Source organism: Geotrypetes seraphini, chromosome 6, assembly GCF_902459505.1.
Source record: "Geotrypetes seraphini chromosome 6, aGeoSer1.1, whole genome shotgun sequence".
Taxonomy (NCBI): Eukaryota; Metazoa; Chordata; class Amphibia; order Gymnophiona; family Dermophiidae; genus Geotrypetes; species Geotrypetes seraphini.
The window spans coordinates 60,382,637-60,402,709 of NC_047089.1; the positions used below are offsets into that span (position 1 = coordinate 60,382,637).

Genomic DNA, 20,073 nt, shown 5'->3' on the forward strand with positions numbered 1-20,073 from the left:
CTTGAACTGCAAGGTGTAGGCGGAATAGAAGTCCCTAATGTAATGTAATACTGCTGTTTAACATCTACTAGTTGGCCTTTCCTACAACAAAAGCCACCTTTAAAGAGATGGTACTGTTTTTCTCAGTGCTATTTGCTTTCTTTTTTTTTTTCCAAAAGTGCTCCACCAAACCTTGCTCTTTATACAACCAACCTAATATTATCACTTAAAATATATGTTCCTTCTTTTCAATCAATACCTCATATTCAGATACTTTCTCAAACACACTCTATTAATACATGCATATTCTTGATCACATACCCTTACACCTACAAGAAACCATGTGCAAAATGTATGCCAAAAGTAAAATCTTTATTGAAAATAAAATTTCAATTCTTCCCTCTCCCGATTAAAACAAAAAATCCTACAGTTTCTTTTGGTTGCCCTCTTCTGTGGGGGTAGGGGGAAATGTACAACTAAGGTAGGAGCTGCAAGGTCTTGCTCTGTGACTCTTGACAAATGGAGGATTCCTCGTTCCTCTTCGCCAGGCCCACAGAAAAGACCGCAGTGTCATTGTGGAGCTGAAAGAAAAACAAAACAACTGAGAAAGGATGAATCACACATAGAACCTAAGAAGTGCAAAGCAAAATGGTAGCAAGGTCCACATATAAAGTGTGATTTATTTAATTCCAGAGTAAACCCCAGTGTGGCAAATATGGAAGGCCCAGACATTTTAAAGAAGCAGTTGCATTGTCTGCCTGTTGAGAAAACCAGAAAGCAATGTCTGAAAAGACAATGTAGAAACAGCTATAGAAGTCAGAAACTGAAAATGCAAGAAAGAATCCACATAGCATATTAAAAAAAAACCCTTAAGACAGAATACATCTACAGCACATTTCCTTTTGTTGCATGCAACACATAGTGTACACAAAAAGGACAAACTTTAACAGTAGATATGCAGCACATAAAAGCTCACTGTAGTGCACCTGCCACACCAGCAACAAAGGAAATCTAATCTAATCTGGTATTTATGAGTCGTGCTATGCCTAAACAGGTTCAAGGTGACTTACAGTATTTTGAAATACTGAATTAAATTACTACTTTCATTTGAAGAGGTCAGAATTATGTTTTGGATAATAGAGAACAGAATGGATGTTCTTAGATTGCATTGGAATAGTGTTTGAGTAGAATGAGAGATTTAGTGGTATTAAATGACAGCAGATAAAGACCATATGGTCCATCCAGTCTGCCCATCCATACCATCTCCTATCTCTTCCTCTCTCTTAAAGATCCTGTCTTTGTTGCATGCTTTCTTGAACTGAGATAGTCTTGGTCTCCACAGACACAATACTATATGAAGCAAACTCACAAAAACATAACGAAGCATAGTGCTCACTGACATAACCACCATACTCACAGCCACAACAAATACTGGACTCATCAACAATGTGTGTGAACACAAGCACAATATGGGAAACGCATGCTAAAAAGGAGGACCTGGCAGGATGATCTTCAGGGTCCCATTGCAGCTGCAGAGGGTGATCGCCATCACTGTCGGTCAAGCAATGATCAGGAGCACGTTCCATACTGCTAAGCATCACAGCAGCATTAAAGGGTCTATATCTGTGCTCTCTTCTCCCTATGAGCAGCAGCCTTTAAGTAAGTGGCAGCGGGTCATTCTTCTGCTGACAGAGGTGTCATGTCTTTTCACATGTCAAAAAGGCAAACAGTATCCATCTACAGCACTTAAAATCTACCATAAAGGTCTATTACATAGCCCACTTTCTCAAAACTGAATGATGGATGTGATATGCAAATTAGAATTCTCTTGTGTGCTATTTTTTTTTATAAGAATTTCCATACTGGGTCAGACTGAAGGTTCATCTAGCCCTGTATACTGCTTCCAATAGTTGCCAATCTAATAATAATACAGTAATAATTTTATTCTCATATACCGCCAAAGCCATGGTAGTTCAAGGCGGTTTACAACAAAGAAGAGCTGGACAATCAGCGATATAGGTACAATGTAAGGTCATCAAAATACAGGTGAGCGTGATACCGAGGTAAGGCATAAGAGATCTTGGGAAACAATTTGGTTAGCGTTGAAGAGATAAGGCTTAAGAGGACTTAGGTTACAAATCGGTTAAACAAGTTTGTTTTTACTAGTTTTCTGAAACTTAGGTAGGATGAGGAGTACGTGATAATGTTACCCAGCCAATCGTTCAGTTGACCTGCATGGAAAGCAAGTGTTCTGTTCAGGTATCTTTTTAACGGGAGGCCTAGGTTACAAGTACTTGGTAAAATTCCCTAAAGTACAAAGATTCAATGTTACCAACCTTAGTTAGTGACCTTCCCTGTGTCTACCTTAATAGTAATTAGCAAACACTACCGCCAGGAATATATCCACACCTTTTTATAAATCCACATGTTAACTCTTTAATTCTATAAACCTGCGTGCTCAGTTTTATGCTTACTTGTGTGCACAAGTTATAGAATGATGCTAATAATTAGCTGCTAATTGCTTTAATGACCAATTATTGGCTATAATTGCTGTTAATTGGCACTAGTTTGCCATTATGCACACAATTGTCCTTAGTATTCTATAAATTATGCACACAAAATCTATTGTGCACAATTGCAAGGGAGTGTCAACCAGGGAGGGGCATAGACAGATTAGAGGTATACTTAGCACTTATTCATGCAGGTTATAGAATATTACTTATTTTTATAGCGCGGCTAGATATATGCAGGGCTGTACATTAAAATGTTCAAGAGACAGTCCCCGCTCAGTAGAGTTTACAATCTAATCAAACAGGCAAACAAGACAAGTAGGGGGGTTAGGGAGTTTTTCAGGTATGAGTACTTTACAAGTAAGTGGGTGTTACGAGTTAAAGCAACCTCCAAAAAGTGGATTCTTAGCCTGGATTTGAATATTATCCAGCGAAGGACTCAGGCAGTCTGCTCTAGGCATATGGTGCAACAAGAGAAGGAACGTAGTCTGGAGTTGGCAGTAGAGGAGAAAGGTACAGATAAGAGACTTGAACGATGAACAGTTACTAGGGAGAAGTATAGGGAGACTTAAATGAGGAGAGATATTAAGGAGTTGTAGAGTGAATGCATTTGTAAGTCAATAAGAGTTTGAACTGTATACGGAAATGGGTAGGGAGCCAATGCAGTGACTATCAATTATTCACCTGCTTGCATTTAGGCTCGAGTATTCAAACCTTTGAGCTAGCTTAATTGCTCGCAAATTAAGTTAATTGCACAACTATGGAGTTAAGACTAGTACTCTGTAACAGCCATTACATGCACAACTGACATGATAGAAGTGGGCTTAGTACGCATCATCCCAGTACCTAACTTTAGGCAATCTCAGAATTTCCTTGCTTTTTTTTTTTCACCACATCCTCTGGTAACGAGATCCAGAGCTTAACTATTGAGGCCCTGATTCTATAAAGTCTGCCTGAAGTTAGACGCCTACATTAGCACACTTAGCCAATGTAGGAACCTAACTTAATAGGCTTAATTGGCACTTTTGGCCCTTAACTCCTCATAATTGCCATTAACTGGGCTTAATTGAAAGGCACCTAACTCGAAAATTATGATTCTATAAAAAGTAGGTGCCTTGTCCAAAGAGTCTACCTAAAAGTGGACATGATTAGGGGTGGACCTTGGGCGTTTTTTTTGAGTTAGGTATCTGTTTTTGAGTTAGGCGTAGGTATTTAGGCCAAGAAACCCCTGTCATAAATATGGTGCGCCTAAATGTTGGGATGCTTGGGTGGCGCCAAGTGTGATTCTATACAGTGCGCTTAACTTTGATAGACTTGCACTTAGCACCACACTAGTTGGCACCGATTTTTTAGGCAACCTATATAGAATTAGAGCCTGAGAGAAACATATTTTCTCCTATATGTTTTAAAAGTATTACCATATAACTTCATGGAGGGTCCCCTTGCCTTTGTATTTTTTTGAAAGAATAAACAATCAGGTCACATTACCCATTCTACTCCACACAGGATTTTGCAGACCCCCATCATATCCCCCCCTACCCCCACCTCAGCTCAAATTTGTGTGCTGATAATTTTAAGAAATTCCAAGAGATGGGGCTAATATTCAGCCCGTGGCTGCTGTCATTTATTAATATTGCGATGCCTTGGAATCCGAACTTAATCCGTTCCAGAAACCCATTCGAGTTCCAAAGCGTTCCAGTTCCAAGACAATTTTTCCCATTGAAAATAATAGAAACTGGATTAATCCGCTCCTGGGTCCCACAAACTCAAATTTTAACAGTAAATACACTGGATTTTAAGGTAAAATATTAACAAATATTCCAAAGCAGCATTCAGATTCTGGGGCAGAAACACACACATGCAATGTGCAGGGCGTTCGGATTCTGGGGCAAAATTTAGTACAAAAAAAAGTTCGGATTCCAAAGCATTTGAGTTCTGGGGCGTTCGGATTCTGAGGTACCACTGTATCTGGATATTCAGCACATAGTAAATGACAGCAGATAAAATACTTGTGTTGTCCATCCAATCTGCCCAACAGTCTCGCACTCATCATCTAGTAATTATTCATTTTACTTGATACGTTCCTCTGTAAGATGTCTTCCCCTCCCCCCCCCCGCGATAAGCAAGACCTGTATACAGATGATATGAATGTGGCATAAAATACACATACTTGTGGCATAAAATACACGTCTTGCCATATATAGCTATAAAACTAGAACCCTAAAGACAATCTTGTTGCCAATCCAGTATCCAAACCGTAATTGCTAACACTCTTATTCCCTTTGATGAGAATGTTTGGACTTAGTTGAATATTAAAGAAAAAATAATTAATATGATGGACATCAGTATGGGCCCATCTCATGATATGAAAAGGGGTATAGGCCCGGGCAGTAACTCATAGATGACCAGCACCAGACAATAAGTCTAACTAAGAACTTCCCCATATATCATTTAGTCCAATTTTGTGAAATAAATTAGTCAAAGCACTGTATAAGTCTTAGACAAACATTCAAACCAAATTGAGGAAAGGAAAAATAAAGGCTTAATAAACTCCCAAAATCAAAAGAATATACGTCAAAAACGTGAAAGTGCAAAGTGCCATATACAGACACAGACTATGGAAGTCCATACCAAGCAGCACTGAACGTCTGGGTATAGGCTGGCCAGCACTACCTAATAGGTTACTGGCAGTTACCCAATAAACAAACTGAATATCCACATGATGCCACTCAAAATCCAAATATGAACTGTCAATATCTGGGTAGGAGCCATTTCTACCTGGATAACTCCAACTGAATATCGACCCCATACTGTTACTTTGCCAGTTTTTATGATATGCACATGTAATTTCTGATGTTCTCACTATTATCTTGAACAGAAATTATGGACCTACTAATTTTAATTGCCAATAAAACATTGTCAATAAGCACCTTGATTTCTTTTACATAGATTTGAGTGCTTTCCTTCAAGATTAATTTGCTGCACATGCATTCCCGCCTGGACTTTCAAGCATCATGTTAAGCAATCCCAGAGTAAAGAAGGGTTTTTCTTTCTAAAGTCTCATTACACCATCATAACAACATAAGAATAGCCATAGTGGGGCAAACCGAAGATCCATCAAACCCAGTATCCTGTTTACAACAGCGGCCAACCCAGGTCTCAAGTATCTAGCTAGATCACAAGTAGTAAACCAGATTTTATGCTGCTTATCCTAGGAATAAGCAGTGGATTTCCCCAAGTCATCTCAATAATGGCCTATGGACTTTTCTTTTAGGAAATTAGCCAAACACTTTTAAAACCCTGCTAAGCTAATTGATTTCACCACATTCTTTGGCAATGAATTCCAAAGTTTAATTACATGTTGTGTGAAGAAATATTTTCTCCAGTTTGTTTTAAATCTAGTACTTAGTAGCTTCATTGCTTAATCTTTTAGCTCTCCTCTGGTCTCTGTTAAAAAATGTCATACTGCTCCACTCTTCCATTATCTTGAAGGAAATAAGAACATGGAAGGAACAACCAAGACAGTCACTTTGGGGCTCATAATCAAAAAATAAAAACATTCAAAAACTGTTTAAGTCAGCACTTGGAAGCTCTAATCGCCAGGACATCCAAGTGCCGATTTTCAAAGCCAATTGTCTGGAAATTTAGCAAGACGTTTTGTCCGCTGTACATCCAGAGTACCAAGGGGTGTGTTGGGAGGCGTGCTTTGGGTGGGCTTAATTTGGATATCTTGCAATGTCCAGGATGGAACTCATACATTCTGAGTTAGACCTGTTTTAGAAGTGTCCAAGTGCCACAAAGGTACCTAAACTGACCAGATGATCACTGGATACATGAAGGTATGACCCCGCCACCCCACTGGCCTCCTACCACCCCCCAAAAATCTGAATGTAAGAGTGCATGTCTAAATCTAGAACAGCAGCACCTAGTATGGGAAATCCTAGTAGAGCATCACACAGGTATCTTAAGGAACCTGGTTGATAGGCTAGTGAACCATAGAGAGAAGTCAATCCCATAATCCACTCTACCCACTAAATACAGTGGTGCCTCGCATAACGGACGCCTCGCACAGCGAACGCTGCGCACAACGAACTTTTTGTCGTGCTCCCCACAACGAACTTCGTTTCACACAACGAAGTCGCCCGAGGGGCCCGGGGGGGGGGCGGAACTACTCTCGCCGAAGCCGGGAACAGCAGCACCCATGCAGAGAAGGAGAAGACGGCGTGTAGGGGACTCCAGTAAATGCAGAGCAGCAGCTGTGGCAATCAAAAAAAGAGGAGGTCTGCTGTTAAGGTGGACCAGGGTCCTGGAAAATTCGTGAAATCCTGCAATATTACCAGGATCTCAATACAAGTCCATGAGGATCCTGGAGATCCTGCAAATCCTGGTTTTACCCAGACCCGATTCTCTGGTCCTATCTTACGAGACCTGACCCATTTACAGCAAGTTAAGCCATGTTTAAGCTAACGAAAAAAAATCCAGAAAACATCAAATAGTAATACTGTACCATGAAATACTGTTCCATCATCTCCCTCCACCTTACCCTGGATGCCGAGTTCTCCGGCCCTCTTTCTCGGCCAGCCGCACGCTTTCAGGGAGCAGCGCACGCGCGCATGCTCTGTTGCTCAATCTTCTCCTCTGACGCAACCGGAAACCGGAAGTTGCAGGAGAGTAGAACATTGACCAACTCCAGCAGCTGCGCGTGCACAGCTTTCTGGAAGCGTGCGGCTGGGTGAGGGAGAGGGCCGGCAGACTCCGCATACAAGGTGAGGTGGAGGGAGGGAAATGTAGGGCTGCAGAACGAATTATTGTGTTTTAAATGTATTCTTATGGGAAAACAGGGCTGCAGAACGAATTATTGTGTTTTAAATGTATTCTTATGGGAAAACGCGTTTCACACAACGAACGTTTCACATAACAAACTTGCTCCTGGAACGGATTAAGTTCGTTGTGTGAGGCACCACTGTATATGGTAGAAAGTTTGAGACCACCAAAACCCAACTCTACTGTCATATAGGTACCACCTACAGCCATAAAGGCTATTGCGGTGGTAGACTTGTGGGTATAGTAGGATTTGGGGGAGTTTTGGAGGGGGCTCACCATAAATTATAGGGGGGTTATGGTGAGATATGTACATCTGGCACCCTTTATGTGAAGTTCACAGCAGTGCCCTTTAAGGTGTTCCATTGCTCTGTTGGCATGTCTCTGTGGCCAGTCTATCAGAATGATGGCCATTACCATGTCCAAATGGTCTAGATTTGAATGTTTTTAACTTGGACGTTTCTGTGGTTAAAAATGGGATATAAAGTTAGGTATCCTAAGGGTTGGATGTCCTGTTGGCCAAGACAACCAACTAGACGATTTATTTAAAAAAAAATAATAATTTTTTTTTGGACATCTAGTGGTTTGATTTTCAAAAATGGATGTTTTTGTGCTTCTGACTTTGGATGTTTTGCGGAAGGTGTCCAAGTTGGACTTAAGATGTCCTTTTCAAAAATGGCCCTCTCTGGCTCCATCTTAACCCTACTGCATAAAAAACTACATCGGTTTCTCCAGTCTTTAATATATCTTGTAGAGGTGGTTGGCATTAAGGGAGAGGCCAGGGTCTAAGGAGAGTTAGTGTGAAAAAGTTAAACCTTGTATTAGGTGAGGAAGAGGATCATAAAAATAACACATTCAAAACAAATAATGAAGATGACACAGGTTAACAACATTTTTTTTTATTACATTAAAATACTTTGAAGAATGAAAGATTCTACTTTTTTGATACACTTTTAATGCTGAAAAATGAAGATATATTTTTCATTCCACTCTTGTCTACTTTGGCAAGGGATTTCTGAGCTGCTGTCATCTTGTTACTTGGCTATGAAGAATTTTTAAAAAAGAGAAAAAGTAGTCAGTATGTCTCCAGGCTTCTGTTATACAGATTATCATTTTTCCAAGTTTTATTCAGGATTTTATATTTCACACATCTACAATAGTCATCTAACGACTTACAATCTAATTATGTGAGGAGGGGAACTGTGTAGATGAAACATGACTGTGAGGAAGGGGGAGGAACTACAATTTTAGGGGGGGGGAAGCAAAAGGCACAAACTGCTTTCAATTTCAGACAGACAAGGAGGAGCATGAAGTGGAGGTTAGGCATAGCATCTGAGGATAAATCATTTTTTAGGAGGTCTGAAGTCATAGGTGGGATGGGAGGGCATTCCACAATTTGGGGCCTTGCACTGAAAAAGTTGAGCAACAGAGTGTCAAAGGGAATCTCATGGGAGTTAGGAGTAAGGAGAAATTAGGCTCTTACCTGCTAATTTTCTTCCTTTTAGTCCCTCCAGACCTGCACAGAATGGATGGGTTTACGCTCCTCTGCCAGCAGGTAGAGACTGAGACATTGACTTTTGGCTGCAATACAAGTGGGTTGTGCAGTCCCATCTTCAATCAGTCTGATGAATAGCCAAGCAGCAACTAACTAGGATGAAAACACCAAAACAAACCAACTCCACTCTCACTTGGAGAAGACAAAAGAAATTGTCCGGATCAGACCAGGAAACACTGTTGGATACTGATTAGAACAAGAACCCTCTCCAAGAAGTCCACACAATTGGCTAGCTAAACCAGATAAACAAAATGCCGCTACTCTTATTATTCTTCACAAACCAAGATAAAAAGATACCACAGAAAACACCGTACTGTTCACGAAAACAACACCAAATTACACGACAGGGCAGAGTCTGTGCCAGTCTGGAAGGACTAAAAGAAAATTAGTAGGTAAGAACCTAATTTCTCCTTTTTTAGCGTCCCTCCATACCAGCACAGAATGTATGGTACATACCAAAGCACACACTCCCCAAACACCACGTCCCAATGCCTTGAACATCCACCTGGTAGTGACAAACAAAGGAATGGAGCGAAGACCAAACTGCTGCTTTACAGATATCCACCGGAGGCATAACAGAACTTTCAGCCCAAAAGGCTGATTGATCCCAAGTGGAATGAGCTTTGAGAAAATTCGGAACAGGTTTCTTTTGGAGAAGATACGCCGAAGTGATAGCCTCCAAGATCCCTTGCGCAATCGTAGCTTTAGAAGTGCCATCTCCCTTACAAGGACCACCAACAGAATAAAAAGAAAATCAGACTGCCGGAACTCCTGGGTCCACTGAACATGTGAAGGACCATACGGACATCCAATTTGTGCAACTGTCAGGAGCAGAGGCCAAACGCAGACTATGCACCAGACTGTGAAAAGAAGACAAAACTGCAATCTGTACCCTGAGAGAGGACCATGCAAGGCCCCGCTCCAGGCTATCCTGAAAAAATTCAAAGATGTGAGGCAAAGACGTGTGAAGGGGAGGCATTCTCCACATGGAACACCAGTCCTCAAAAAGACACCAAATGCACACATATGTCCAAGAGGTGGAAAACCTTCGAGAACCCAAGAAGGTGAAGATTATCTTATCTGAATAACCTTTCTTACTTAGTGTTCCCGTTCAAGAGCCAAGCTATAAAACAAAAGGGAGAGGGAAAGCGAGAGGGCAGCGAAAGAGGATCTGCCACAAGAAGCCGAACCAGATCTGCATACCAATGGTGCCTGGGCCAGTCCGGAGTCACCAGGATCACGCAGCCTGTGTGTCGAGCAACTTGAACATAAGAACAGCCTTACTGGGCCAGACCAATGGTCCATCAAGCCCAGTAGCACTCTGCCCACCAAAGGCCATGGAGGAAAGACATATAGTAGGCCGATCGTCGGCCAATGCTGCACCAGAATATCCAGCCCCTCGGCCAGGTAATCCCTGCGCCAACTGAAGAACCTTGGCGCATTGGTGTTGACACTCGTGGCCATGAGGTCCATTACTAGCCAGCCCCAGGCCTGAACAATCAACTCCAAGGCTTCCCAACCCGAGATACCACTCACTGGGATCCAGAACATAATAAATAAGGAAGTCCGCATGGACACTGTCCACTCCCGCTATGTGGGAGGCCGAGATGTCCTGAAGATGAGCCTCTGCCCATTCCATGAGAAGAGTCGCCTCCTGTGCTCCAGATGATTCCAAGTTCCCCCCTGACGATTAAGTTAAGCCACCGCCGTGGCATTGTCCGAGACAATCCGAACCGACTTGCCCTCCAGTAATGCCAACTGAATGGCTCGGTCTCCAGAATATGTATCGAACAGGAAGCCTCCACTGGTGACCAGCTGCCCTGCACCGAGCGACCGAGACATTGGGCTCCCCAACCAAGGACACTGGCATCCGTTAGAAGCACTGTTCACTGAGACTGATCCAGACTCGCTCTCTGAACCAGACTGGAAGACTGCAGTAACCATCTGAGGCTGCGACGAACAAACACCTGAAGCGGGATGGAAGAGTCCAGATCATGAATCTGTGGTGACCACCGCCAAAGAAGCGCATACTAAAGAGGGTGCATGTGAGCCTGAGCCCACCTGACTATGTTCAGGGAGGCCGCCATCGAGCCAGGATCTACAGAAAATCCCATGCCCGAAGGCATTGGCAATCCATGAGAGAGTGAATCTGCAACAGCAATTTCAACATCTGGGCCTCGGGAAGGAAGACTCTCCCCAAGCTGACATTGAAGAGAACCCCGAGATACTCCAAGTGCTGAGACGGAGTCAACTGGCTCTTAGACAGGTTGAACACCCAGCCCAGTGACTGCAGAAACTTCACCACTCAAATCGTGACCCGGGAGCTCTCCTGAAACGACATCGCTTGAACCAATCAGTCATCCAGATAAGGATGAACAAGAATGCCCTCCTTGCACAGGCTGCTACCACCATCACCATAATCTTGGTGAAGGTCTGCGGAGTCATCTAAAAGGAAACGTGCAAAACTGATAGTGTTTCCCAAAATCGCAAAGCAAAGGAAGTGCTGATGGGAGGTCCGAATAGGAACATGCAGGTAGGCCTCCGTCAGATTTAGAGATGTGAGAAATTCCCCTGGTTGGACCGCCATAATTATGGATTTTAGGATTTCCATACGAAAAGAAGAACATGGAGTGCCTTGTTGACACCTTTCAGATCCAAACTGGGCTGAAAAGACCCCTCCTTCTTGGGCACCATGAAGTAAATAGAGTACCTGCTGGTATGAAACTCCTGAAGCGGCACTGGGACTACTGCTTTGAGGTCCAGCAACCTTTGCAGCATCTGACAAAATGCCCGCTTCTTCCAAGCTGCCTGACAAGGAGACGAGAGGATACGATCTGGTAAGGGATGGGAAAACTCTAGAGCATAGTCATCCCGAATCGCCTCTAGGACCCACTGATCCATTGTGATCTCGGTCCACCCCCGGTAAAACTCCCACAAGCGGGCTCCCACTGGAACTGGAGGGAAGGACCTGCAGTGAGTCATTGGGCCGGATGGGCCAATGAGGAGCCACTGGAGGAGTCCCGACCCCCATCATGCTCTCCGAAAGGACTGCATACGCTGAAAGAAGCAACCTCTGGAAGGAAAAGGGGCCAACCCTTGCCCAGGGTACCTATGAAAATCAAACAAACTCCCATGGGCAGAGCCACCCCGTGGCGCTTGGCAAGGTCAGTCCTCCGGAAGCTGAGGTACCTTAAGAGTCACTCAAGGCCTGAACCAGCTTATCCAACTCCTCCCTAAAGAGGAAGGAACCTCAAAATGGAAATTTACTGAGCTTAGACTTAGAGGCCACATCCGTTGACGAACCCTGAAGCCATAGGGTTCAGCGAGCCGCCACTCTGAGATCCATTGACTTGGCCAATGCCCTCAAAAGATCATACATGGCATCCAAGAGATAAGACGCGCTGAGCTCAATTTTAGCCACCTCCTGATCCACTAAAGACTAGTCTGCCGACTCCTGGTCCAGGACCCACTCTGACTACCAGAAACAAGCTCGGGCCACCAAACTGCCACATATCACTACCTGGACAGCCAAGGCAGCTACATTAAAACTCTGCTTAGGAAGAGTTCCATCTTACGGTCTTAAGGATCTCCCAGGGTGGAGTCACCCTCAATAGGCACGGTGTGTCAACGAGCATAGCCAAGATCACCGCATTCACATCAGGAGACTTAAAAGCATCCCTATCTCCATCAGGAATGGGATAAAGTCTGGCCATTGCCCGCGCCAAATGAAAAGGAACATCCGGCGTCTTCCACTGTGAGTGCACTACATCCCGAATATCCTGAGGCACAGGGAAAGAGCAGGATGCTGACCAGATCCCCCGAAGCAGAGGATCCACAACTCGAGGGGTCTTTAGCTTCCTCCTCAAAATGCAAAAACAAAGACACCTGAAGAATGAGCTCCTGCAGCTCTTCTCAGTGAAAAATGCGCACCACTGACATCCTTGCCAACTGGTGTCTCCAAAAATCCGCCATCCAAATCATCAGCCCCCCCTAAAGGATCTTGGGGTTCCTCCCCAAGATCCAAGTCCTCATCCAGCAAAACCGGATCAGCCAGAAAATGGTCTTCGTGCCAAGCCACATGTGGCTACTTGGACGATGGGTGGGGAGATTGAACAAGGGCTGCTGTGGAAGGCAAAGAATCCCCAAAAGACCCGGAGACCCCCAGAGAAGAAGCAAGACCCCCAGCCACCTGTAAATAAGCCTTGCACAAGGCTAAAACAAAATCAGTGCAGAAAACCCGACAGCACCACAGAACTCACTGTAGGAGCAGAAGAAACAGATAGGACCTGTTCCTGTCTTTCTAAAACAGGAGGAAGGTTGCCTAAGGCCACGGATAAAATGGCGGTGTTTCCTGTCAAAAAACTGTCTCCCAAACGTAGACGCGACGAGGACTGACTAGACCCAGCTGCTAAATCAGAACTGCAAGCAGCAGCTGCTGCAGTGGAAAGGGAATCCCCAGCATCCACAGCAGTCAAAAACGTATCCCTCTGAATGTTGGCAGTTGAGGAAACCAGGGCGTGGGCAGCAGGGGAAGACCAAACTTCTGCCGCACTCCCTGCCGACGAGCAGTGCATGCGTGAAGGGAAACCCTGCATGGCGGTACCTGAAGCAGACGCCGGATCCCCCTTGAAGCAGCTAGAACACTTCATGCACATGCCTGCCACATGCACCACTCAGCGCACATACAAAACACACTTCTGCTTTTTAGAAATTCTCATATGTGCGAGAAACCTATGCACAAAAAGCGCCATATAAAAAAAACAGCTGCCTCAGGCCCTTTTAGTTTCTCTTGTCTGTATTTTCCTTTTTTTTTAAATAAAAAAAAAAAAAAAACCAACCTCACAGCTGCAAGACTGATAGAGCAGACCCCACTGGCTCTCCAAACTGTAGTCTGTGCCTAAAGGGTGGCCAGGCACACAGTTGAGGCTCCTCGAGAGAAAGAAAACTGGGGGAAATGGGGGGAGGGACACGACCCTTTCGAGTGTGGCACCCCCCAAGGTCGGTAGGAACCCCGAGAGGGTCCCCCAAGCTTTGTCCAGACAACAGAAAGGTTACTAATCAGATCCAACAGGCCCTAACTAACCAAAGGAAAGACTGCACAAGCTTACCACTCCACCAACTGGAGACTGAGAACAGACTGTTTGTAGATGGGACTGAATAGCCCACTTGTACTGGAGCCAAAAGTCAATGTCTCAGTCTCTACCTGCGGGCAGAGGAGTGTAAACCCATCTGTTCTATGCCAGTCTGGAGGGACACTGAAGAATACGGCAATTTTGATATGATGATCTGAATGTTCTGGATGGGCAGTGCAGTGTGAGCAGTTTAGATAGGAAGGAAGGTGCGTCAACAGTGCAAATTTAAAACATAAGCAGAAGAATCCTGTAGGTAATGCAGTGAGTGATGGGGAGCCATTGGACAGCTTTGATGAGACAGGTGACATGGCCATATTTACAGTGACCTGTAATTAATTTGATAGCAGTGTTTTGGATAATTTGAAAGCATTTCTGATCTTTGAGTTTGATACCTTTATATACGGAGTTACAATAATCAAGGTGGCTTATAACAAGAGAGTAGATGAGAACTTTAATGGCTAGAGTTTGAAGCAGATTCCGTATTGAGCGAATTAGTTGCAGTTTGTAGATGGTATGCTGAAAGCCTAGTGCGATCTGAGGTGTTGAGTCTAGTACTCCTAGTACTCCTAGTACTTTCATGGAGGTAACATGTGGGGCTGGTATTGAAGATGGGGTGAGGGGTGCAGTGAAAGTTGTTTGTGTGGACCTGGCGCAAAGCATAGATTTTGATTTTCCTGGATTTAGAACAAGTTTGAGTGGTCAGCCAATTAGTAAGAATGACTAGTCTGGTGTAGATTGATGTGATCTGTGATACATTCTCTGTTATGAACACGAGATTTATTTTCCGACTTTGCAGCTGAGAACTCCCCTAGGCTATTTTCTTTATTTCAAATAAGTGAAAGCAAAGAACTGCTCAATGAATATGGCTGTGGTACAAATACAGCTGCTGCTGAAGTCTTCCTGCACAGCGCAGCTCTTCCAGCAGGCGATCAACATAGTACTGACATCCTGTGTTGTTCTTATGAGATTTTGAGAGCAACACAGGATTTCAAGTACCATGTTGGTACAAGAGCCACATGGTGCAAGAAGGCCACAGCAGCAGCTGTGCTTGAAACAAGGAGTGCTGCATTATCTAAAGAGGGTGCTGGGACAGAAGCTGAGGAAGGAACTTACTGGGAGAGCAAGGGAATATGGAAAAATGAGAGAAGAAATAGTGGATAAGCAGAGCATGCATGGAAGGAGAGATATGCTAGAAGAGGTGGGATTTGGTTCCACAATAATAATTAATAATGCACATCTTATGGCTTATAACCAAGTGATATTATTACTCCTGGAGAAATTCTGTGCATTGTGGAATTTACATACAATACCTCTGGGGAACAGAGTTTAATCATTATTGCACAGAATTTACCTTGATCAGGTGAGATGGAGCTATGGTTGGAATTAAGCTGCTGCCATGGTCTTACAGAGTACTGTCAGTGCAGTGCTGAAGTCCTGTCCTTATCACAATTTTAGAGCAGCACAAGATTTTGGGCACCACTCTGACGGCACTCTGCCAAGGCTGCACAGTGAAGGAAGGCCATAATAGCAGCAGCTATACTGTGCAACAGTGATGCTGGAATGAGAAGCTGGGAAAGGAATTAAGGGAACAGGCAGTGGATAATGGGGTATGGGCAGAAGGAGAGATAAACTGAAGAAAATAAGGTAAAGGATGTTGTATATGTGTGTGTGTGGGGGGGAGGGGAAATGCTGGGAACACAGGATAAGAGAACACGTGTGAAAGGGAAATGATCTAGAGACGGAGTAGGAAATGTGTGTGTGGGAGGGCTGAATACAACAGGAGGATGTGTGGAAAGGGAGATGAGCTGGAGGACATGGGGTAGAGGAGAGGATGGGGGAGAGCTGGGAACAACAGATGTAAGAGGGCAAACATGAAAGGGGATATGAGATGGGGAAGATAATAATGCAGATGACGTGGTGGAAACTGGGCATGGAGGCATATCATATGGGTTGAAGAAATGAGTGGTGTAATGGTCTAGGGAGAGAAGATGAGCTGAGAGAGAATACGGAAGGGAGTGAAGACTTAACCCTTTCAGGACCAAGGGACATATTTGTCCCATAACTTTAAAATCCTATAAATTTTGATTGGGATAGTCTACAGTTCTAAATTTGATATGTACGGATTCCATATGATACTGCCTTTATGTAAACAAACTGGTTCCGACATTCATTTATTAGCGTCGTTGCCAGATTGACGAGAAGATTCACTTGCCACACTGTCCATAAGCCAGAAGTTTGATTTTTTTAAAAAAAAATAATGATATTTCACAAAAAAAAATCAATTTTTTGGCATCTGCAAGCCCTTTTTACCATAAAAATGTCGTCAAAACCACAAAAATTGGCCTACAATCCTTATGGTCCTGAAAGGGTTAAGGATTTCATGTATTTTTGTTTGGCAATCTGCAGAGCTCAAGATGGATTGCAGGTAGCATCAATGTTTTTCAACTGTAGGTATCTGTAGCAAGAATTATGAACACTACTCTGCTGCTGCAAGAAGTCAACACTGCCTACAGCTCAGAACTCCCTTGGACTCATTAGACTGCTGAAATAAAAATCACTGAAAACCAGAAGGCCTAGCTTTGGTACACTATTACAGTACTCCTGGGGGAAATCTGCACCAAGATCCATTATTTGTTTTGCATCTTTGAGTAAGAACTTCTCTGTCTAGATGTTTAAGGGACCTTTTAAATAAAGCTCAGTGCAAGCTACAGAGAAATTAGCATGCTGTAAGTGACATGTGGCTCATAGGCATAAAATAAGACATGTGCCTTTTAGCACACACTTATTCTGTTGGTGTGGGCTAAGTAATTTAGCTGCCCTTTTACTAAAAATCACTACTTAAAGGCAGCAATTATATTATTTTGATAGATACAATATGCAGAATTTTGCATAACTTTAAAATAATGTGCACAGAATTTTTAATTTTTGCACACAGTTCCCTCAAATTTATAGTGTGACTGACAAAAAATATACTGTATAGGCCATACAGAAGATTAAAAAGTAAACAGTGCTGCCTCACTGAAATGTCTGTAAAAGCTGCACAAATTTACTGAGAACTTCAGGGTGGAAACAATTTTAATGCAGTCTTTTTATGTGGCTGGTTAAAATAAAAAAAGGGGGGAGGGAGCATTTATGGACATCCAGTAACCATTATGTGGTTGAGGAATGGGCTGGAATCTAGGGAAGCCAAGGTTCAAATCCCACTATGCCTCCCTGGAATTTTGGACGTTACTTAATCCTCCACTGCCTCAGGAACAAGTAGGTTGTGAGCCCTCTGAGGTCAGGTAAGAACTCACCTTGAGCCATTACTGGAAAGGTGTGAGCTAAATCTAAATACATACATAACAGCATACAGTAAATCATGCACAAATTTGCATACAATACTATGGGGTGGGAATGGGTGTGGACTGTGCTGTCACTGATATAGAAACATAGAAACAAAGAAATAGATGGCAGATAAAGGCCACGGCCCATCAAGTCTGCCCACCCCAATAACCCTCCCCTACCTTTCTCTGTGAAGAGATCCCACGTGACGATCCCATTTTGTCTTAAAATCAGGCACGCTGCTGGCCTCAATTACCTGTAGTGGAAGATTATTCCAGCGATCAACCACCCTTTCGGTGAAGAAGTATTTCCTGGTGTCACCGTGTAGTTTCCCGCCCCTGATTTTCCACGGATGCCCTCTTGTTGCCGTGGGGCCTTTGAAAAAGAAGATATCCTCTTCCACCTCGATACGGCCCGTGAGATATTTGAACGTCTCAATCATGTCTCCCCTCTCTCTGATCGAGATGTTCAAATATCTCACGGGCCGTATCGAGGTGGAAGAGGATAACTTCTTTTTCCAAAGGCCCCATGGCAACAAGAGGGCATCCGTGGAAAATCAGGGGCGGGAAACTACACCAGGAAATACTTCTTCACCGAAAGGGTGGTTGATCGCTGGAATAATCTTCCACTCCAGATACATCTACTGCCTCTGGCGAATGCATCCGTGTGATCAACTGTCCTTGCCATGTAGTGGAATAATTTTCTGTGCAGTAACTGTACAGGAACATGCCAGAATATCCCCGACAGTTAGTGCACAGCTTTGCATTTAACACATGCTGGATAAATGTCTTCATAATAGTAGTTAATAAATCCCAGTAAATAATCACGTTAAGTTCAAAACTTTACTTCACTTTACTAAAAGGGCCCCTTAATTGTACACTTCTCCCTCCGTATTCACGGTTTCGATTATTTGTAGTTTTTAAGCTTGCTGGCTCCTCCCCCCAAATGACGTCAGCTTGCATAGAGAAATCGCTGATTCCAAGCGTTTACAGAGAAAATCGCCAATTACCAGCACTTTCTTTACCGTGTTTTGCCTCTCCTTCAGGAACAAGCCAGGTCTCCCACCATGTTATTCATGGTTTTACCATATTCATGATGGTTTTTAATAGAAAATAGCAAATAACATATGAAAAAGTTATTCACGGTTTTTCTGTATTTACGAGTCTGTTAATCCCCTATCACAGCGAATACGGAGGGAGAAGGGTATAACTATTTTTGTACTCTGCATATGTTTAAAATTATTGTGCAACCTTATAGCTGAGAGCACCACTGAAAATTTATCTCAAAATTCCAAATATTCTCTTTGTATTAGAGAGAGTGACATGGATATTCAGCAACATCGCATTTGGCCATACCTTTTTTTTATTCAGATCTGTGCTGTTAAACAATGTATAATCTTCCTTTGCTTCAACAGGTTTGTCTGACAATTTCCTTTTCTGAAATTTCAAGAGTGATGAAGTTGTTCTGTCAAACCATGGCTTTTTAAAAAAATCTATTTGGTTAACTTTGTATTTGCTCAAGGAATATTTTTTCTAATCCTTGGATATACACTGGCACAGGTAAACATGAACAGGTGTTGTTCTGCAGTGAAATTTCAGGTACATACACAACCAGTTTACTCTGTCTCACAATAAGCAAGGCACACTTCCAACAGATTTTTCTTCAAGTCAAGCAAAATTTCAGCAAATTTTCCAAAAGTCATAGTCAATGGAAGTTAGCTGACGTACAAGGAGACGGTACAGAAAACAAAAGAAGTTTTGCTAAACGCACACTGTTCAGGGCCAGATATTGCTCTTGGTCACCGGCTCTAAAGCAGCCCATAGGAAGAGAAAAATCAGAACACAATTAAATGGGAGCCAAAAAAATGGTTGCCTAGATCTTGATACTTTTTCTTTGGATCTAAAACCCAAATTAAAAACTTAGGACCTGGTGGTTTAGACCTCAGATAATTTCCCCTGCCAGCCTTGGCTGTCCCTACTGAGGCTGAAAAAGAGAGACGGGACAGGTGTGTGTGTGTGTGTGTGGGGGGGGGTCCCTTTTGAGCACTGCTGCAACTCTTTCAGGGCCTCATTCACTAAGGATATGTTTCTATTATGTGTCTATGAGAAAAACAAAAGATTAAATAAATTAGGCACTAATTCGCTAGGGTCAGTTTATTCCCAGGCACATACATTTGTGTGTTGCTCGTTATATATCTGTATTTTAATTATTGTACACTTCCTGACCTATTAACGGATAATTTCTCTTCACCAAAAAAAGCTCATAATCAAGGTTGTCCAAAATATGTATAGTGCTAGCTTTCAACGTGGTTGGGCTTGAAGCGGAGGAGGTGGCAGAGCAGGAATAAAACCCCAAATCTAATAGCAAAGCACAACCTTAATTGTCTGTCAGGGACAGAAAGTGACAACACCTCATCCTTATAACCAATCCCTGAAAAGGAATGAAAAGGCCCCTCCCATCATTGTAGTACTATTGTTAACTGGATATAATATTATTGTGTGTGTCCTTCTAAATTACATTTTAATTGTTCTGATGTTCTAAGTGCTCTTAATATGCTTTGTACAATCTGTAGGTTGAAAGGCAAAATGTAAAGCCTTAAATTAACATAAATATGCCATTACATGTCATTCAGTACATAGCATTACATGACTTAGTGTAGTGGTTCTCAACCCTAGTCCTCAAGGCACTCCCAACCAGTCAGATTTTTAGGAGATCCATAATGAATATGGATGAAATAGATCTGCATACCAAG

The 20,073-nt window shown here is 43.0% G+C and overlaps 1 protein-coding gene across 3 annotated transcripts in view; it reads right to left on the reverse strand.

Annotated features, from left to right (window-relative positions):
* Positions 1-332: 332 nt before the first annotated feature.
* RNASEH2B (ribonuclease H2 subunit B) overlaps positions 333-20,073 on the reverse strand; it is a 69,757-nt gene continuing 50,016 nt past the window's right edge. The window contains exons 10-11 of one of the 3 annotated variants that reach the window (XM_033950147.1): positions 18,677-18,757; positions 333-560 (exon numbers count right to left, since the gene is read on the reverse strand). In XM_033950147.1, coding sequence (XP_033806038.1) covers positions 456-560; positions 18,677-18,757 — 186 coding nt within the window. In that variant the 3' untranslated portion in view covers positions 333-455. Of the gene's footprint in view, positions 561-8,200; positions 8,353-18,676; positions 18,758-20,073 lie in introns of those variants that run through there. The other 2 variants (XM_033950146.1, XM_033950148.1) reach the window with 2 other exon arrangements.